General features: G+C 38.5%; 1 protein-coding gene across 2 annotated transcripts in view; it reads right to left on the bottom strand.

The window, feature by feature from the left end:
* The window catches only part of EED (embryonic ectoderm development), a 34,686-nt gene extending 12,700 nt beyond the window's left edge, over positions 1 to 21,986 (bottom strand). For both annotated transcript variants that reach the window (XM_050755853.1, XM_050755854.1), the window contains exons 1-8: positions 21,851 to 21,986; positions 16,756 to 16,908; positions 14,977 to 15,069; positions 11,828 to 11,893; positions 10,267 to 10,392; positions 9,183 to 9,264; positions 2,178 to 2,269; positions 229 to 362 (exon numbers count right to left, since the gene is read on the bottom strand). In XM_050755853.1, the coding sequence (XP_050611810.1) occupies positions 229 to 362; positions 2,178 to 2,269; positions 9,183 to 9,264; positions 10,267 to 10,392; positions 11,828 to 11,893; positions 14,977 to 15,069; positions 16,756 to 16,908; positions 21,851 to 21,964 (860 nt within the window). In that variant the 5' untranslated portion in view covers positions 21,965 to 21,986. The remainder of the gene's footprint in view (positions 1 to 228; positions 363 to 2,177; positions 2,270 to 9,182; positions 9,265 to 10,266; positions 10,393 to 11,827; positions 11,894 to 14,976; positions 15,070 to 16,755; positions 16,909 to 21,850) is intronic.
* Between the last annotated feature and the right edge of the window lie 610 nt (positions 21,987 to 22,596).

The raw sequence follows: 22,596 nt of genomic DNA, 5'->3' as shown, positions 1-22,596 counted from the left end.
AAGTTAAGATGACAACACAATTTAAAGGGGATTTTGAAAAGTAAGTCACAAACCCTGCAAATAAAGGACTTCTTAAAGGGGTGAATTTTATGGCATGTAAATTATGCCTTAAAGTTAAAAGACGATCTTCTGAACTCAATGTTGGGGCTTATATAGCACTTTTGAGAAAAAATAAAACATATATTCAACAGCACAAAACAAAATTGTTTTAAATACCACAACTGTTACCTGTTAGTTTTATTTGGATTATAATCATAAGATTCCTTAATTGCATTCATCATTCTCTTTGAATTGATCCTCCAAAGTTTAAGAGAGTGATCCATACCACAGGACATTATTTTTTCACCCAAAAGATCATAATCCTGTATGTAAAACCAAAAAGTTTTATATAAATTACAGTTCCAAATTATATTTATCCAATTTTCACCTAATATGCAACATGGTGAAAACTGTATTTCACATCACAATACAAACTACATTTTGGGTTTCATCTAAACAGGCCATAAATCAGAGTTTACTACTTTCAAGATTTACAGTTTTAATTAGTTTGTCACCATCAGAATATATAAGCATTTACAATGTATAAATTAAGAAAAAATTACTTAATCTTAGTTTTATCTATTCAATGACACTAAAATATTCATTTTGCTTCTTCTGAAGGTAAATTGATTATTAAAGTAAAATAACTATTCTGACACGAAGAGCTGAAGAGTGTATTACTTTTCCCATCCAAACTCAACCGACCAATGAAACTGACACGTGCATATGCAAATACATGAATCCTTAAAGAGCTGACATTTTACTTTATACTTCTAAGTTAGTCTTAGAGTTCACTTTTAAGTGAATTTTTAAAAGTCTGATAAAAAACAGATTTTAACTTTTTTCATTTGCTGTTTACTAATTTTTAACAGGCATGCAACAGATCATCTATTGTAATAACCTCAGTTCATAGGCAGACACTAAGGCTCAGAGATGCTATTTAATTTAGCGAAAGGCACAAAAATGAGTAATGAAAATCTCACACACCTATCCACCTATCAGTGAACTCCTGTATTAACAGAAGAGCTATATACTGTCTCCTGCTCTCATTCTAAGAAAAAACAGTAGAGAGTTCTATTGAAGGAGTATATTTTCCTTACTAACCTAGATATTGTATGTTAATCCAGCCTTTGAATTAATTATGAGTACCATTTTATACAAGCCTAAGAACTTTAGGCTTGATGTTTACTGAATCCACAGATGTGCTACTTCTAATTACCTCACTGTCAACAGCAACAAGACATCCTTAGAGACAATACCACTAATTTGGAGTTATTAATAAAGAACAGTTCACTTGGCTTTTACACACATAAAGCCAGATGTAGAATGCTACTGCAACTTTTAGGAAATCCAGGTTGACAAGGTATTCCAAGGAAGGTATGATTCTCACAAAGGAATCCAAATGTCAACATAGGAATATTTTAGTACCTTCAACTAACATGTTACATGCTGTAAAATATGGTGCCCCTTTACACAGTTTAATGGAAAACAACCTAAGAGGTGTGAAATTTCAGGAATTAAATGAGTTAAATATGGAACATAAGCTAAAATAATGTTAAAATCTGAAACCTGACTAAAAACACTTGTATAATAGACCAATGGATTATAATACATCAATATAAAGGTGGTATTTATCTTTAAACAAAATTAACTATTGGTCTTGTATTATACCACGCCAACCAAAAAGAATGGTTAGAAATAAGTTACCTAAAACAGTGTGAGCACAATAAAACACTTCCAAAAAGCAAAAATCTTATGTTTCAACTTCAAAGAAAAGATGGAAAAGTACTTTAATGGCTACATAGTTTAATTTTTTTTCTTTAATAACTGCAAAACAGCAAAACAAACATTAACTTAGTGATTTTAGATTAAAAGGAAAGGAGCAAGATCATAGTGCTCTTATGAGAATCCAGGGATTGGTATAGATAAAGTGCAAGTAATTTAAAAAATAAATAAATATAGTCTTTACTTGTTTTATTCCTTCATCTGGAGATTAAATCTTCTATGTCAAACGTAAGTGAATGTCTGCCTGACAGGCTACATGAAACAAACACGCTTTCTTACAAGGAAAGAGTTTCATGGAGACTGTTCACAGCTATGTAAACCTGAAAGTCATTGCCCTGCAGTTTTCAACTTACAGCACTTAGAACTTCATCTCTGTGCCCTTCTACGCCTCCAAATATTGCCACCAGAGTGTCCGTTTGGATATTCCATAATCGTAAAGCATGATCTAATATAAACATACAAAAATTAGGTGAATATTTTTTATTTACTGTGAACTTTCAATATCTTGTGAAAAACTACTAAAGTCTAGATGAAAGTTATGCACAGTAAAGCCTAAAAATGGAATCCATATTACATAGCAACTTAAAATATTTACATCAGATGTAGAATTAGCTAGGTAAGTGCTACAGTTTGAATAGGTCCCCCCAAAAGCATGTGCTAGAAACTCAATACCCAATGCAATAGTGGTGTGAGCTGGGGCCTAATGGGAGGTATTTAGGTCATGGGGACTCCATCCTCACAAATGGATTAATACTGATTATAAAAGGGCCTGAGGCTATAAATTCAATCTCTTGCTCCCTCACACTCTCTCCTGCCCTTTTGCTGAGACGATTCAGCATGAATGCCCTGACCAGATACCGGCAGTCTCCAGAACCATGAGCCAAATAAATTGTGTTCATTATAAATTACCCAGTCAGCCAGGCACGGTGGCTCATGCTTGTAACCCCAGCACTTCAGAAGGCCAAGATGGGAGAACTGCTTGAGTCCAGGAGTTTGAGACTAGCCCTAGCAATATAGGAAGACCCTGTCTCAACAAAAAATTTTAAAATTAGTGAAGCCTGAGCTTCACTAGGAATAGGAATTGAAAGAAATGAATGAATGAATCCATCAGTCAGTCACCTAGTGTGTGGTATTCTGTTATAGCAGCATAAAATGGACTCAGACAGAATGTTGGTACTCAAAAATGGGACTATTGCTATAAATACCTAAAAATGTGGAAATGACTTTGGAACTGGGTAATAAGGAGAGGCTGGAAGAATCTGGAGAAGCAGGCTAGAAAAAGCCTGTATTGATGTGAGTGGAGCATTGAGGGTAATTCCAGTGAGGACTGAAAAGAAGACAAAAGCTGCAGGGAGAGCCTTTATCTTCTTAGCGATTACTTAAGTGGTTGTGATCAGAATGTTGGTCGAACAATGTTGGTAGAACAATGGTAGAACATTGAATGATCTGTCTGAGACCATTCAACGAGGTCACAGACAGAAATGAGAAGGTATTGGAAAATGGAGTAAAAAGTATCCCTGTTGGCAGGGTGTGATGGTTCATGCCTGTAATCCCAGCACTTTGAGACTGAGGCAGGAGGATCACTTGAGGCCAGGAATTCAAGACCAGCCTGGGTAACATAGTGAGACCCCATCCCTACAAAAAATAAATTAACCAGGTGTGGTGGTGTGTACCTGTAGTCCTAGCTCCTTGGGGGGCTGAGGCAAGAGGATCACTTGAGCCTAGGAGTTTGGGGCTGCAGTGAGCTATTATCACGCCACTGCACTCCAGCCTGGGTGAGAGACCAACCCTGTCTTAAAAAAAATAAAAATAAAAAGCCAGGCCAGGTGCAGTAGCTCATGCCTGTAATTCCAGCAGCATGGGAGGCTGAGGCGGGTGGACAGTTGAGCTCAGGAATTCGAGACTAGCCTGGGCAACATGGTGAAACCCCATCTCTACAAAAAATACAAAAATTAGCTGGGTGTGGTGGCACGTGTCTGTAGTCCTGGCTACTTGGGAGGCTGAGATGGAAGGATCGCTGGCATGGTGCTGGCATCTGATGAGGGCCTTCATGCTGAACTGTCTCATAGAAAAAGGGCAGGAGAGGGGGTGAGGGAGCAGAGGTTGTGCCACTGCATTCCAGCCTGGGTGACAAGAATGAGACCTTGCCTCAAAAAAATTAAATAAATAAATAAATAAATGCCATCCTTGCCATACAGTTGTGAAGAACTTGGCAGGATTGTGTCCATGCCCTAGGACTTTGTGGAAGGCAGAAGTTAAGAGCAATGAATTCGACACCTGGCAGAAGAAAAATCTAAGCATCAAAGCATTCACAGTGATGCATGGCTTCTTCTGGCTGCTTATCATAAAATGAGAAATGATCTAAAGGTAAACTTTGTAATTAAAAAGGAAAGCAAAACAGAAAAATTTGTAAACTCTCAGCCTGGCCACATAAAGAATAAAAAAGCAGGCTGGGTGTGGTGTCTCACACCTGTAATCCCAACGCTTTCGAAGGCTGAGGTGGGAGGATCATTTGAACCCAGGAGTTCAAGACTAGCCTGGGCAACATAGTCCTTGCCTCTTCAAAAAAAATATAAAATAAAAAAGCATGTTTAAGAGGGAATATTAAGGATGTGGCTAAGTGACTAATTGCTAAGGAGATTAATAGGGAATAGAAGGCAGGTTCTATTCACCAAGAAATGGGATAATGACCCCAAAGGCATTTCAGAGATCTTCAAGACATAGCTAGGACCTTGAGGACAAGGTTTCCAGAGTAGTACCCGTGGGACCTCTACATTCACTGTCCAGGGCCACTTCAGCACTTTGCTCCCCCTATTCCAAGGCAGTGCTCTTTGGTCACCCCACAGCTTGAGGGGGCTCCGGTATAGCTCAGGCCATAGCTTCTGAAGGTATAAGCAGCAAATCTTGGTAGTGTCCATGTGGTGTTAAGTGTGCAGATGCAGAGAATGCAGGAACTGTGGAGGAATGGCTTCCTCTCTAGATTTCAAAAGACATCACAAAGAGTCTGGGGCTCCAGGCAGAAACTTTTCAGAAGGGCAGAGCCACAAAGCAGTTCCCACTACAGCAATACCTGGTGGAGCCATGGGGGAAAAAGCCATCCCCCAAATCCCAGAACTGCTCAACTACCAGGGCACACCATCACCCTGGTGTGCTGCAGGCACCCGACTCCAACTCATAAGATGCTATGTGGGCTGCACGTGGCAAACCCATAAGGATGGGGCTGCCCAAGGCCTCTGGGGCCCAAACCCCACATCCAGCATGCCCAGAAGGCAAAACATGGAGTCAAGGAAGATTATTCTGGTGCCCTGGATTTAATCTTGTTTGTTCTGTTGGGTTTTGGACTTACTTGGGACCAGTTACCCTTATTCTTGCCCCTCTCTCCTGTTTGGAAGGGACTGTCTCTCCTATGCTTATCCTACCACTGTATTTTGGAAATAGGTAAGATGCCTGATTTCACAGACCCACAGATGGAGAATTTACTTCAGGAGGAATCCTGCCTTGAGTCTCACCCATATCTGATTGAGATGTAACCCTGACTTGATGCCAGAAGGAGTTAAAACTTTTGGGGTTATTGGATGTAATGAATGTATTTTATATGTGAGGATTTGAATTTTGGGGGCTAGGGGCAGAATGCTACAGCTTAAATGAGCCCCCCAAAAAGCATGTTGGGAAACTTAATCCCAATGCAGCAGTGTTGGGAGATGAGATCTAATGAGAAGTGTTAGGTCATGAGAGTGCCACCCTTATGAATGACTTAATTCCAATTATTAAACAAAAAAAAGGCTTGAAGTTCATTTTCTTGTTCTTACTCTCTAATGCCAGGTTAAAATGGACTAAGACAGTAAGTTAAGAAATATTTATGTGGCCTGAAAAATATTTTAAGCATATTTATCTCAAATAACTTTCTGTAAATAACCTAATTTGATGGAAATACACTTTTGAGATAAAATACAGATTTGACATAAGCAATTTTATACCACAGAACAAGATACTAGCTTTTCCCTTCACCACACTCACATTAAAAAATTAAAAGGGGACTGAGATTTATGATTTTTATAGTAAGCCAAAAACATAACTACATATATCATGCACAATTTTATAGAATGATAGTCCTTCTTCAAAAATTATACAGCTATAATTTGAGCAATGTTATATTAAACATTAATAAAGAATGTACAGCAGGCCAGGTGCAATAGCTCACACCTGTAATTCCAGCACTTTGGGAGGCCAAGGTGTGAGGATCTTTTGAGGCCAGGAGTTTGAGACCAGGTTGGACAACATAATGAAACCATATCTCTACAAAAAATTTTTAAAAATTAGCCAGGCATGGTGGTGTGCACATGTAGTCCCAGCTACTCAGAAGGATGAGGTGGGAACATTGCTTGAGGCCAGAAGTTCAAGGCTACAGTGATATGTGATCACAACACTCTACTATAGCCTGGTTGAAAGAGTGAGATCCTGTCTCTAAAACAGTATTTTAAAAAAAAAAAAAAAAGAATGTAAAGACATATAAGCTTCAAATACAACAATGTTCATTCTGTCTGTGAATATAAATGCATCACATAAATACCCCAAAGGTAGTAATACATGTGAAAATTAACAGTGCTGTAAAAATGATTCCTAGGCCGGACGCAGTGGCTCGTGCCTGTTATCCCAGCACTTTGGGAGGTCGAGGCAGGCGGATCACAAGGTCAGGAGATCGAGACCGTCCTGGCTAACACGGTGAAACGCTGTCTCCACTAAAAATACAAAAATAAATAAATAAGCCGGGCGTAGCGGCAGGTGCCTGTAGTCCCAGCTACTCAGGAGGCTGAGGCAGGAGAATGGCGTGAATCTGGGAGGCAGCAGAGCTTGCAGTGAGCCGAGATCATGCCACTGCACTCCGGTCTGGGCGACAGAGCAAGACTGTCTCAAAAAAAAAAAAAAAAATTATTCCTTGATTTCAATTTTGTACAAGCTTTTGTATGGACATGTTATTTCTCTTCGGGATACATATGAACACCCCCACCCACACAACCCTAGGATATATATACATATGTAAACACCTAGGATTAGTGACTATAACATTTTGAGGAACTGCCAGATTGTTTTTCAAAGTAGTTACATTTTACATTCCCACCAGCAGTGCCTGAGGGCTCTGATTTCTTCTTGTGCCAGTCAATACTTGTTAGTATCTAAGGTTTTTATTACAGCCACCCTAAGTAGGTGTGAAATGGTATCTCATTGTGGTTTTGATTTGTATTTCCTTAATGATTAATATGTTAAACATCTTTTCATGTGGTCAGAGGCCATCTGTGTATGCTCTCTGAAGAAATGTCATTCACAACCGTTTTTAAATTGGGCTGTCTTTTTATTGTTGAGCTGTAAAAATTCTTGATACACGTCCCTTATTAGCTGAGAATCGGGGCTCATGCCTGTAATCCCAGCATTTTAGGAGGCCGAGGCAGGAGGACTGCTTGAGGCCAGGAGTTTGAGACCAGTCTAGGTAACACAGTAAGACCTCATCTCTACAAACACATTTTTTAACAAATTAGCCAGGTGTGGCATCACGTGCCTGTAGTCCTAACTACTTGGGAGGCTGAGGAGGTTGAAGCTATAGTAAGCCATGATCACTCCAGCCTGGGTGACTGGGCGAGACCCTGTCTCCAAAAACAAAAACTAAAAATCAAAGTCCTTTATTAGAATGATTTAGAAATATTTTTTCTCCTTTTGGATAGACTTTTTTACTTTCTTGATAGTATCATTTGCAGCAAAATTCTTATTCATGCTCAAACATCTCATTTTCAAAAATGCTCTTACTGACACAACAGGGGATGACTAGGGTTAAAAGTTGTGATATTGGGCTGGGCGCAGTGGCTCACACCTCTAATCCCAGCACTTTGGGAGGCTGATGCGGGTGGACCACCTGAGGTCAGGAGTTTGAGACCAGCCTGGCCAACATGGAGAAACCCCATCTCTACTAAAAATACAAAAAATTAGCCAGGCATGGTGGAGGGTACCTGTAATCCCAGCTACTCAGGAGGGTCAGGCAGGAGAACTACCTGCACCTGGGAGGCAGAGGTTGCAGTGAGCCGAGATGGAGCCACTGCACTCCAGCCTGGGTGCTAAAGCGAGACTCTGTCTCAAAACTAAATAAATAAATAAAGTGAGGCAGGACGCAGTGGCTCACACCTGTAATCCCAGCACTTTAGGAGGCTGAGGCAGGCGGATCAACTGAGGTCAGGGACCCCATCTCTACTAAAAATACAAAAATTAGCCTGGCACGGTGGTGCATGCCTATAATCCCAGCTACTCGGGAGGCTGAGGCAGGAGAATCGCTTGAACCTGGGAGGCAGAGGCTGCGGTCAGCCAAGATTGCACCATTGCACTCCAGCCTGGGCAACAAGAGTGAAACTCTGTCTCAAAAACAAAAAAAAAAAGAGAAAAAAAAAAGTTGTAATATTTAGAACAAGTGAGGCATTATGGCCTATACATTTGCTCAGAAATATCTGAGCCCCAATTAGTGTTTATCAAGAGACAAGAAAAAGTAATCAACTCTTCCTAGAGGTAGTGATTTCCAAAATGCAATGCTTTCCCTTTATGGCAATATTTCAAATAACTTATCCTGGAAAACTTAGCATTTTTAAGAAATTCTATAAGGAATCCTTTATAAAACAAAAGCTTTTCTAAAAAACAAAAAAGCAATATGAATTTTAATATGTAGTATTTATTATTACACGATTGGACAGAATGATTTGGATATGCTAACATAGCCTGGGATTTTCCTACTAAAATTTACTGTTGTAAAAATTTTTTTAATTTGGCTTTTTCCCCCTTAGAACACTATCTGTCCACACACTGGGGCCTACTGGAGGGTACAGAGTGGGAGGAGAGAGATCAGGAAAAATAACTATCAGATACTAGACTTGAAATAAAACAGGACTTGTTAACCTAAGTAACAGGCTCTCTAAAATCAAAGATGTTTATATGGAAATAAAGCACTGCAATGAGAATGTACATGCCAAAGTAAATTATGTGTGTTTTCCAAGAGGAAAAGGAAAGACAGAGGTTTTTAAAGAAAAAAAATGAGAAGGATTACATAATTGTTTTGAAATAAGATTGGCCACAAAATCAGTAACAAGGGTGATGCCAGTCTGAGAGTGGAAAGGCACTTACTGGCAGTATTTTCTGTGTAAGGTTGTGATGGCCTTTGTGCAACGTTGTGGCTGTGTTTTTTTGTGAGTTATTATGATCAGACATACAACCATGTGAACTCTCTTCTCATGGCTTTTCCTATTTGTCAAGGTTCTCTTGACATTAGTGACTCCATCTTAATGCTGACAAACTGCACAGACTAAAGAAACATTTGCTTCTCTTACCTTTACTTACTGACAGGAGAAGATTTGGATCTCTTGGGTGAAATTTCAGCTCATTGATAGCATTTCCATGGCCAACATAGTGCTACAATAAATTGAAAACATTTCAAGTTTCCCATCTCAAAATCAGTACTTTCTTTTTCATAAATCTTTAGAGAACGTAAAAATAGTTTCACTTAAAGTAGTGGTTCTCAACCTTGGCTGCATACAAAATCACCCAACAAACTTGAAGTGAAAAGGAAGAAAAAAAAAAAAAGGGGCCCAGGCACAGTGGGTGGCTCATGTCTTTAATCCAAGCACTTTGGAAAGCTAAGGCAGAATCGCTTGAGGTCAGGAGTTCAGGACCAGCCAGGGCAATGTAGCAAGACTCTGTCTTCATACACACACACACAAAAAAAAAACTAAAAATTGGCCCCAGCTACTTGAGAGGCTGAGGCAGGAGGATCACTTGAGCCCAGGAGACGGGCTGCAGTGAGCTATAATCATGCCACTACATTCCAGCCCGGGCAAAGGAGTGAGACACTGTCTAAGAACAACAACAAAAAAAAGCAGAAAAAAAAAAGATGCTCAAAACTCCACCTGCAGATATTCTGATCGGATTAGCGGAGGCTCCAATATGTGTAGGGTTTAAAAGATCCTCAGGTGATTCTGATGTGTCCCCACAGTTAAAAACAGCTGATGAAAGTGATTTGAAAAACTTCTCTTCTTATCAACTTCCTAGGCTTCATCTTTATGTTCCTTACAAAGTCCCTTTGACAACCCCCCTCCAGTTTAGGTGTCTTGGAAAATGGACTCGCTCTTATTGTTCATTTAGAGCCTCTCAAGGCAAACCAAGACAAGGGTGAAGGAGGTAAATTATTTAAAAAGAAAACACTACAAATATTAACATTTCTCCACTTATTCCTCAATTTACATTACCCAAATGTGACAAAGGTCTCAAAAGATTCATCTAAAGAGAGCAGTAAGAAAAGTACAAATCAAATCAGAAATGTTACATTCATACCATTAGTTTTAAATTTAACATTACAAGCTTTTACAGTTGTGGATTCAAAAGAAGCAGATCTACAATTCAACCAGAAAAACCCACCTTTATACACTGCATTGTTATAGGATTAATTATCCTAATTATGCCTCTAGATCCAGCTACAGCCAGCAGCGGATGGCTTGTATTGCTATCGTAGGTCCATGCACAAGTGTAAAAGTTTTCATCAGCCTAAGAAATTCCACAGTTAAGAAACACAATGTTTTTGAAAAAGAAACATGTCAATAATTATAATAGAAATTTACAAAGAACTGCTAAAGGTTTTGACACAAAAGTTTTCAATTTTCCTTATACAACCAAATATATACAATGGTAATTTGAGGTCTAAAATCCATAACAAATGATCAAACAAAATTAGTCTCTCCACTCAATTTTGTTTACTCTTTAGCTGCTTGTACAACTACTCAACTCTGTAGTTGTAGTACCAAAATAACTGCAGACAACATACAAACGAATGGGCACGGTTGTGTTCCAACAAAACTTTACAAGAACAGGTGGCCAACCTGCAAGCTGTAGTTTAACCTCTGCTCTATCCCCATACGTCTATAAATATCTAAATAAGAACAATTCAGTTTTCAACTTCTTTCTTTGTGAGATATTCTCAATATAACAACAGGTCACATTTTAGTATCTTTCAGAGAAAACTGAATGTCCTTGCCTTGCCTTGTTTGCTAGGTTTTTCAAATTGATCTGGAAGAAATATCCTATTATTTAGCTTTTACTGCTCTAACTCTTGGGCTTTTCAAATTTTTCCGTTTCTTTATGAACCTGTTTTGCAATATGTTATTTCCTATTTTATTTTTTATATATTATATATATATAATATGCATATATTTTATTTTTCCTAAACTTTTTTTTTCTTCCTAGGCTTCACTGATCAAATACTTGGAATGACTACCAGTCACAACCCAAGTTCATCATTATAACTACAATGAAATGATATATTCTAGACAAGGTCAAAGAAAAAGGAGGTTTTACCCAGTCTTTGCTAACATTTTCTATTACTAGATTTCTAACGCTCCTATCTCTCTAGACATCTGCACCCAACCAGCACATCAATCCCACAATGGATTTTCTTCTTTTTCTTTTTGCCTAGCTGAGTTGACACATACCACAATGGATTTCTAAGGGTCAGGAAAACTAGATACCAGGATTCTCTTGGGTGATAGTGAAGAAATAGGTTAAGAAAGGACACTAACTTTAGGGAATTGATTAATTTATAAAAGTTTTGGTGCACTTATTGAAAATAAATTCCTGCCGGGCGCGGTGGCTCAAGCCTGTAATCCCAGCACTTTGGGAGGCCGAGACGGGCGGATCACGAGGTCAGGAGATCGAGACCATCCTGGCTAACACGGTGAAACCCCGTCTCTACTAAAAAAATACAAAAAACTAGCCGGGCGAGGTGGCAGGTGCCTGTAGTCCCAGCTACTCGGGAGGCTGAGGCAGGAGAATGGTGTAAACCTGGGAGGTGGAGCTTGCAGTGAGCTGAGATCTGGCCACTGCACTCCAGCCTGGGCGACAGAGTGAGACTCCGTCTCGGGGGGAAAAAAAAAAAAAGAAAATAAATTCCTTTGACCAAAGATATTAAAAACCCAGGAAAGGATACATCAGCATCCACGTAAGATTGCAACAACCGGATTTCTCCTTGTGAATGACATTCGTACAAGGTAACCTAAAGAAAATAAAAATACAGTAAATTTCATCTCAAGTATAGAAACATACTCTCTCCAACTTTTAAACATATTTTAATCACAACCATATTTTAAATATACTATAGAAACTACTGCTTTAAAATACCTCCTGTGAGCTTAAAGAAGCCATTATAAAGCTGAATGTTTTACATAATACACAGAGTATATTAAATACTCCAGTAATAATGGTTTTGATTTCCAAACTTTTAAACTTATATTTCATCCATTTGATTGCACCAACTCTTCAAAGTGAATAAAGTTAAAAACCCCAAAGTAGTTGTGGTTTATCATCCCTTAATTCATAATTAAAAAGTTTTTGGAGACCAGGCACAGTGGCTCACTTAATGCCAGCACTTTGGGAGGCTGAGACAGGTGGATCGCTTGAGCCCAGGAGTTTGAGACCAGCCTAGGCGATACAGCAAAACCCCATCTCTATTAAAAAATAAAAATTAGGCCGGGCGTGGTGGCTCATGCCTGTAATCCCAGCACTTTGGGAGGCCAAGGCGGGCGGATCACGAAGTCAAGAGATCAAGACCGTCCTGGCCAACGTGCTGAAACCCTGTCTCTCCTAAAAATACAAAAATTAGCTAAACATGGTGGCATGCGCCTGTAATCCCAGCTACTCAGGAGGCTGAGGCTGAAGAATCACTTGAACCCGAGAGGCGGAGGTTGCAGTGAGCCGAGATTGCGCTATTGCACTCCAGCCTGGCAACAAGAGCGAAACTCTGCCTCAAAAAAAAAAAAAAAAAAAAAAAAAGTCCACACACGGTGGCTCATGTCTGTAATCCCAGCACTTTGGGAGGCTGAGGCAGGCAGATCACGAGGTCAGGAGATCGAGACCATCCTGGGTAACACGGTGAAACCTCGTTTCTACTAAAAATATAAAAATTAGCTGGGTGTGGTGGTGTGCACCTGTAGTCCCAGCTACTTGGGAGGCTGAGACAGGAGAACCGCTAGAACCCAGGAGGCAGAGGTTGCAGTGAGCCAAGATTGGCAAAAGAGAGAGAGACTGTCTCCAAAAATAAAAAATAAAAATTCAAATAAAAATAAGTCTTGGATAGTTTGAGTATTTACATATTAGTTACATACTTAAAAGTCTACAATTTGCCTAATGAATTATTTTCTCATGGGTGCAGATAATCAAATATTAACTTTAACATGTATGATACCTCTTTTCATTTGTCACATACTCTAAAATTAAAACTATACATACACCATATACAATTTTGTAATACTAAACTTTGGTAAATTCCTTTCTATTTTCTCTTTTTTTTTTTTTTTGAGACGGAGTTTCACTCTTGTCCAGACTGGAGTGCAATGGCGTGATCTTGGCTCACTGCAACCTCTGCCTCCCGGGTTCAAGTGATTCTCCTGCTTCAGCCTCCCGCGTGGCTGGGATTACAGGCACCCGCCACCATGCCCGGCTAATGTTTGTATTTTTAGTAGAGACAGGGTTTCACCATGTTGGTCAGACTGGTCTCGAACTCCTGACCTCAGGTGATCCACCTGCCTCAGCCTCCCAAAATGCTGGGATTACAGGCGTAAGCCACTGTGCCCGGTCCCATTTTTCTCATAGCTTATAGTCAGTCACATTAGCAAAAACCTATTAATATTTTATAATAGTATTTAAGACCTCTGAAGATCTTGTATATCATCACAACCTATTAATTCATTATCTCCTATGTTAATGTTCAAAAAAAATTATTTATATGGCTGCTAACTAGGTTGATTATGTCTTATGTGATAACTGTTTTCTTTTTCTTTCTTCCTTTTAAAGAAATTCTAACAGCAGAACTTTTTATAATTCAATTAACTATATGACATCCCTTTATGTCACTTTAAATAAATATAGGGATTCTTTTTGTTAGAAAACCTAAACTCTGCAATCAGCATACTGGAGCACAAACTATACCAAGTATAATACTATCAACGCTAATTATTAACTTAGGTTTACAGTGGTGTCTTAAAAGTCGATTCAAATTTAATTAATGGCTACATTCCCAACTAGGAAAAAAATAATCTCAACCTTTTCTTAAAACTGTGTAATTTTTCCTCTGAATTGTTGCTTTCAAAGAATCTTGGAACTAAACAGCTATAAGCAGACTACAGTATCTTAAAACCTACATTTGACTAAACACAAAAAAAAGAAAGAAAAAGTTATTATTTCATGTTATCGACTTCAGTGGTAACTTACAAATATTTAGAGTTTCAATGAATTGACCCTGTCAAACAGTAAAAGGCCTAAAGCCTTACATCTCATTATAAAATTTCCTTAAAAGGCTGGACATGGTGGCTCATGACTGCAACTCCAGCTCTTTGGGAGGCCAAGGCAGGTAGATTGCTTGAGCCCAAGAGTTCAAAACCAGCATGGGCAACATGGTGAAACCCCATCTCTACAAAAATATTAGCCAGGGATGGTAGTGCATGGTAGTGCATGCCTGTAGCTACTAAGAAGGCTGATGTGGGAGGATCACCTGAGCCCCAGAAGTTGAGGCTGCAGTAAGCCTTGATTAGCCACTGCACTCCATCCTGGAGGAAAGAGTAAGACTTTCTCTCAAAAACAAACACCACCACCACCAACAACAAAAACCACCACCAAACATTACCTGTCTCAAAACAAAAAAAAAAAAAAAAAGCAAACTCAAATGTTTACTGCAAATAACTAAAACATCCCAATAACTTATTTAAATCTACTGGATTTATGCTTTCATTTACAGAGTCATTAATTACCTTAATTTTAAAAAATCACAGCCAGTTCTTATGCTATTTGAATGATAAATACCAAAATCACTTTAGAAAGGACACCAATTCTTTCAACCAAACATTTATGAAGACAAATACAAATATAAAACCTGTTTCATAATTAGGGGTAATATATTAAATAAAGATGTATTTTCAGCCATACATACCAGTTTTAATTAATTTCTAGAAAGCTTCACTTACATAAGAGAATCAATTTAAACCAGCTTCACAAAATGTACTTTGAAACTATTCTATTTCAATATTACATTAACACAAGATCTGGAAATCAAGTCAAATACTAAATAGACCCCTTAACACTCACTCTGTTGCTTCCTACAGTTGCAAACACTAACGGATCTCCTTCTTTACTGTGCCAGTTAAATTGAACTCCAAACAATGGTTGGTTATGATCTTCCTATAAAATAATCATGAAATAAGAAAAAAATTAATGTAACTTACAAACCAGAAAATTATAGTAAACTAACCTATCCCCTTCTAACTTTTTTCCAAAATGCAATCCTTATTTTGTGTATCATACATAAGCTAACTTTTGACACTAAAATTAAAAGATGTCTACTAGTCTAGTTTTCACATTTTAAAATATTGTGTATGATAAAGTTTTATCACAACCAAAGGCTGAAATCACAAGTTAGGTAATAACCACTTACCTATGAAAACACTTATATTTGCCTTTTATTTTCTTAAGACAATCATATGCTGAATCACAATAAACCAGGTAATTTTGGTGGACACAAAAGGACACAATTTATTTTTCTGAAATAGGAAATTAACAAATGGCCTTAATAGCATCTCTGGCATTCACTAAATTTTATAAGACTAAATTTTTCCCTTGTAAAGTGAAGCATAGCAGACTCCACTCAAAACACTGTTTTCTGTTAGTCAGAACCAGAATATCTGAACACTGGGGACTAGGGGAAGAAATAAACTGTAACTTCACAGTTACCAGGAGGCTATAGGAGATGTACAAAGAACAACTATTCACTTTTGTTCACAAAGTTATTTTTCAGCTTTAGGATTTTACCGGCCATCTTCTGGCATTTAACACTGACTTTCACGTTCAGTTTAAGGCATTGTTTTCACTTTTAAAGTACAACTTTCATTTTCTCATCATTTGAAAAGCCACAGCTTTAGGATTCTGAAATACTACCTTAAGTATAAAAGGCAGCTAAAAACATCTTCCAGGTACAATACTTAAAAGTAGTACGTTAGTGTAAATAAGGATGCACATGAAACTATAATTCACTTTTAAAAAATAGGCTGAGATTAATTTCTCTTCTTTTACAGGAGTAAAATCTGACACACTGAGCATCGAATTTTTGCTACACAGACAGAAAAATGTTACAGTCATAGTTTCTTATGCTTTCCCAAGACTTTACTTATAAAAAAATATATTTCGATATTCAGGGGTTTTAACTTACATATGTACGAGATAATACACATTTTTCCTCAGTATAGAAAAAAATAACCTCACATTTAAAAAACTGTACATATATAAAAGAAAATATGTTAAACACCAGTAACCCTTTTTATAAATAAAAATGCTACTGGGGACACATTAACTTAAATAACCCCAACCATCTTTTCCCCAAAAATTTAATATTAAAAAGTTTAAAAATTTTTACACCTTTTTATTTGAAAACAGTTACAAATAAAACAAAGGACAAAAACTGTACAAAAGTAAAACATCTGTTTCAATTTATACTTGCTCAAAGTTAATGGGTTACATTCAGTTCTTTTTAAAAACTGATGCCAGAAGTGGCTTTTTTAAGTTTTACCAAAATATGAAGAGTAATAGTTCCCCAAATCTTTAATTCAAATACAAACAGTAAAGCAAAAACATCCTGCAACACCCAGTGTCACATATTTAAATTAAAACAACAAAAAACAAAACCAAAAAACTAAACATGGAATGGACTGTAATAGATATACAGTCTGAACTACAAAAAAAAACCCTTCAAAACACTGTAACTTTAATATATTTACAACTTGACAGAGTATCCTCAGTACGAAATGCATGCCACAGAGAAATAATTTCTGAAGCCTAGCATTCAGCCCAAAGGATCTGTCTTTTTGCACATACCTTGAGACTATTTACACATTTGAAAGAATATTTGCATTTCTTTGACTTCCATTTTCCCTTTCCCCAACTTTTCCTTCCAGGTGCATTTGGCGTGTTTGTAGGTGTATCAGGGCGTTCAGTGTTTGTACCACTTTCTATACTGACAGCGTCATCCTGTAAGCAATAAATAAGGAAAAATTGCATGAAACAGCAATATTGTTTTTAGCAGTAAATAACTATTGGGAAGATGCTGACTGACCTAAGAGAAATAATTTCTGCAAGAAGAAAAAAATGTATTCATGCCTCCACATAAGCATAAACAAAATCCAGCTACACGTTAGAAGGTTTGTAGATATTTTATATTTCAGCAAAAATGAAAATGAAATAAACACTAATGAGAATAATGGAAGAGTAATACTGTCTTTAATAAGGCACTGGTCTGTTCCAGTCACTTTAATACACTGTAAAGATTAACTATCTTTACAGCTCTTTACAAAAGGTACTGGAAGTGTTGAAAAAGCCTAACTGGTCTCTTGGCTGGTAAGGGTTGCTGGAATTTCACCCCAAAGCTGTGACTCTTAAATCTGACTGATGTATATGTCTTCATAATTTATTTGACTGCTGCTCAGTCTGGAGCATGGAGCTGGGTAGCCGTTTGAAGCAGGAGTGTTAATGGCTTCTACGTTAGATGTCACTTTTTTAAATCCTGTTATTCAAATTCTGCTTATAATGCAAACCATTTAGAATTTTTTAAAACTGCTACATATATTCTATGCCATTTATAAGTTAAAACTGTCTCGTTCTAAAGTGATAGTAATACTCATTTATCAGAACTCCAGAGACCCTCCATCACAATTAAAGTAAAATCCTTCCAAAGAAAGAAATGACTGCAGGAAACCTTGAAAATTCTCCTAATTCATACCTTATCTCACACACGAGTGGCCCTCTAATCTCAGCTCTCTAATCTCAGAAGAGGATTCCACTACCTCCTGATTACAGATTCCAATGTCTCCTTTGGAAAGAAAAGATTTATTTAAATCTATCACCTTAGGGCAGCAGTTCTAAAATACATTCCAGAGGAAGCCTTTTTTTCCATGAAATGCCTATTAAACAGTCTAGGAAACACTGCTTTAGGGGCTATTTCTAAATTATTGCTTCCTAAAGTTGGTTTTATATAGAAGGTTAAATAAATACCATAAATCAAATAGGTGTGTAGCAAGCAGTAGGTACTCAACAAATATTTGAATTGTAATTTAATGTAAATGTCATTAGTCTTTACAGAAATAGAAAATGGTATTTTAATCTCTTTTTCTCTTCACCCTTTCAGTCGTATTCACATAATTAAAATCAAATGTAGAAAACAATTCTGTCTCAGTGGAAAACTATGCATTATCTATATAGCACACCCTTCCAAGTTAGCAGACTATAGCCCTCCACTATGTCTCTGAGCTATCTTATAACTCTTTTTTGAGACAGGCTCTCCCTCTGTAGCCCACTGTGTCTTTGGTTCAATGCAACCTCCACCTCCCAGACTCAAGTGATCCTCCCCCCACCTTAGCCTCCTGAGTACCTGGGACAACAGGAGCTGGCCACCACACCCAGCTAATTTTTGGTAGAGACGGAGTTTCACCATGTTGCCCAGGCTGGTCTCAAACTCCTGGACTCAAAGGATTCTCCCACCTCAGCCACCTAAAGTGCTGGGATTACAGGTATGAGCCACTGTACTCAGCCACAACTCTTTTTTCATTATGAATAACTGATAGACATGTAAATTTTGTCTCTACAGTAGAGGTTCAAAATGTCTTCCCTTCCACTCAAGGGAAAAAAAAGTTTCTGTCTCCATTTGGAACTCATCTCTCCATTCCTTACTCCATATGTTAATAAATTTGTACTGTTTTGATTCTGCGGGTTAACCATTACCATATTAACATTTGCCTGGTTCCCTCTGAGTAAACGTTTTAACATGTGTTCACTTATCATTTTTTCCATAAAATTACCTTTTAACACTAGAGAAATGAAATTTTAAAACCTCTAAGACATTTTTATATACCAGTTTCTTTACATTCTGGCTAAACACTGAGCTTTACATTGTGTAAAGAGGCCACACAAAACACTCGTTAATAGGGCACATTGCTTATTTTACTTCTGACCACCTAATTTACCCATCTCCTCCAAAGGCAAATCAAGATGGAATCAAATGAAAATGTAATACAGCCAACATGCTTCCATTTTATCTTTAAACTAAAATCAAGTCTTTGCTGAGTGTCTAATGTATGCACAGGCTGACTTCCATCCTATTCCCTTCTCAAAGTAAAGAATGATACTGTGCAACAGACATGGTACTACCATCTTCACTTGCCAAACGAGGAAACAGACACAGGACAGTAATTTGTACCTGCATCTTGCCACAGAGATGCCCTGCATCTCTGCTTTTGCTTAAGCAAAAAGACAAGTCTCTAGATTCAGTCCTCTGATCTTACTACCAAGGCATCCATTAGTACTCTTGCAGAAGCCAACTATTTTGCAGTCATATGATCTCAAAAAGTTCAATAAAATGGCAGATAACATACACAATGAATTTAAAATATGTGCCTATAATTCTCTGACTCACATTACCAGTAGTAACTGCTCAAGTTACCTTAACTCTAACTCAAAAACATATTCTTCCCCCATCTGCTTTGGCCTTTTGCCATTATTTGGCGCCCTGAAGAGTAAAACTATTGCTCTTATTTTTTCTGAACTCATTTTTATACAATGTTCTCTACTCCCTTACCTTACTACTGCCCCTAAGTCAGGGGTACATGGATGAAATTCAGAAGGCATGTGAACTCAAATGGGGAAAAAAATTTGCATCTTAATTTTTGCCACCTTTAAAATTTAGCACTTCCTTCTATTATTATCTAGGTAACATACATGCTTAATGTTACTGAAGTTGTGACTCTGTCACCAATAGAAATCAAATATTTTTATATTATACTTCGAAAAAGTGTTTATGCCCATTACTACTATCTGACCCACCGCTAGATCTTGTTACTTAATGTGCTAATAAACTACATATAGTATAGTGCTACATCTAAAATTTTAGAAATATTTTATAAAATGGTGTACAATTTTATAACTGAATTTGTTTGCAACCTCATATCCTGTATTTCACACATCTGAAAATGTTATTTTGAAAAGACTCTACAAGATTAAGGCTTCCAAGGGATGCGCGCACACAAACACACACACACAAAATTAAGTCTATCCAAATGGAGGAACCAAAACAAAAGCTAATCCAATCATTTGGTCTTGAACAGCTTTAAAATGGCAACAAAGAATATGTTTTCCTTTAAGGGTCTGCAAGAAGACAATAAGCTTTATTTTGTCTTCTGCAAGTTTCTTCATTCTAAACAGGTTTGACAGTTTCATTATATTTTGCTTGATTATTAAGTATGTGGAAGGACCAGAAATATTATTCTATGTAATCATAAATAAGTAGTAGTAATTATTATAAATAAATAACACGTATATAGTACTTACCATGGGACAGACACTCTTCTTAGTACTTTAGCTATATTAACTCATTTAATGCTTACAAATACTCTATGAGGTAAATACCACACAACACCATCCTCATTTTTAAGAAACTAAGACAATTATATCAGTCAAGCTCAAGGTCAAGATTAAAATAGAGCAGAAATTTTAACCTATCACTTGGATCCAGCATCTGTGCTCTTAATTCTCTAATCTGCCTAGGGAAATTTAAGAAAATGCAGAAATAAAATGAACGGTCTCTAAATAATAAAAAGAGGGTAAAAAACCTTCGATCCCAATGTACAGGGAGACTGGGGCGCACAATCGGGGGAAAAATACAAAACTAACACTTAACACCCAAGCTTCCTGAAATTTCAAGTCTAAGATCCCACAAACTGACAATCCCAAGAATATCTATCTTGTCTCTGCAAAAAGAATCCTTTCCCATCTTAGTCATGACACCATTACATGTTCCAGCTAGGAATTATGACATGGAATTTAGAAACTGAATGTGGAAGATGTAACATTTATTCCTAAAACTAGCCAAACGGAGAAAATGAAGAACTTAACGCCACTCTCTGAAACATTTTAAGGATTTTTAAGATAGTCACAAGTTGTCATATATCATGAGAAGGAGAATCACCTTTTGGAGTAATATCTTTGAATAAATTGTCAAGATATTTCGTTGACCCTACTGGTTATCAACCTAAAACATGAAACTGAAAGCTTATTTATGTCAATTCGGCTCTTACTGGTGAGTCAACTAAAACTCAGTTGGGTTAAATGTTGGTACCGAATGATTACGAATATCCATTTCAGAACTTAAAAAAAATCTGATTGTAAAACATCTCGCACTTGGCGAAGCCAGGAGCCCATCCTTAAATACATCTGCCTATACCACTGTTGCCTAAATTCTTCCAGGTCGCCCCCCCCCTTTATCTTAAGTAAAAACGTTCAAAGAAGAAATCGCCCACTCTTACTCCTTCCTCAAAAGTAGTCACTCCCCACCCCCAAATCAAAAATCGATCCTCTCAATTCGGCTCCTCCTACAGAAAAGGCGACCTTCAGGCGCACCCGGTCTCCGCGGACAGGACGGAGGCGGACACAAAACCCCCTTTAATAAAGTCCCCCAAACTCCGCAAAACGAAGATCTCTTTCCAACCTGAAAATTCCACAAGGGTCTTAGAGTGACAACCCTTAACGCTCCTTTAACAGGGTCTCTAACTCTGCCCCATCCTTTCAACTTTCTTAGAAAAGTCTCTAACTTGCCTTTTAAACTATTAGAATCTCAGACCCGCACTCTCCCCTTAAATCTCCCCAAAGGCCAAAACACTCCCCATCACAAGCAAACTGATTTCAGGGCAGACCTCTCAGACCCAGGCAAACACTAGAACCACTCTCCTTCGCCTAGTTTCTGTTTGCTCTCGGCCCCACATCAAAATCCCCGTAGACAATTTCGATTTTCTCCCGCACGCCCGCGTTTTCCTGAGTGACACCTCTCCCTCCCCCCACAGCAGCCCGCTCGTCCCCGCGCCCCCCGTTTTAAAAGAATTTAAAACTTTTACTCCGGAGTCTCTTAACTGCCAGGAGCTGCACTTACATTCTCGTCTCCAGAGAGGTCTGGGTTGCTGTTCTCGTCACTGCTCAGCTTCTGCTTCTTCGCCGCAGGCATGTCTGTTCCCGCCGGCGCAGTCGACACTTCCCTCTCGGACATATTCCTCCGCCTCCCTCCAGGTTCCTGCCGCCTGGGGCGGGGCCTCCGCCACACCGCCGTCAAGCAAGCCCGGCCCGAGCTTGCCGCAAAGTTGCCGCTGCCGCCGCCACCTCCACCGCCCCCCCCACTGTCGCAAATCGCGCCCAGCCGCCGAGGCGGGCGTGCGTGCGACCCCGCCACACTGCTGAAAAAGGGGCGCGCGCGCGCGCCCTCCCGCGCGGCTTCCTGGCTCGTTCCCTTCCCCAATTCCCGTCTTGCCCTTTTCCCGCCGCCCTCCCGGCAGTCTACACGATGTAAGATCCGTTGGATTAAGAGGGCAGTATTAAGTATGTCTCCCTTCCCACCACCGCCTCGGGAAGAGGCGAAACTCAAAGGGATGCTCCCTCACCCCCTTCCTCCTTCCAAAGACGTTTCAGCCGCAATTGGCCCGTTCCTTCGATCTCCGACCCGCTGCTAGGGAGCGAAAGTCTGTGGAATGGGCTACACCACCAATGTCCCAGGAAATGGGGGAAGATACAAGACGTCACCTCTTGCTTTAGCTGTGCATGCCACGTTTCCTTAATCTTGGACTGGGATGATAGCGCTTCCTGACAATTCACAGAACTATTCATAATCTAATTCTTCCTTGAAGA

Source organism: Macaca thibetana, chromosome 14 (genome assembly GCF_024542745.1).
Source record: "Macaca thibetana thibetana isolate TM-01 chromosome 14, ASM2454274v1, whole genome shotgun sequence".
Classification (NCBI taxonomy): domain Eukaryota; kingdom Metazoa; phylum Chordata; class Mammalia; order Primates; family Cercopithecidae; genus Macaca; species Macaca thibetana.
The sequence above is the reverse complement of the archived record's forward strand: the minus strand, read 5'-3'. Positions and strand labels throughout refer to the sequence as shown.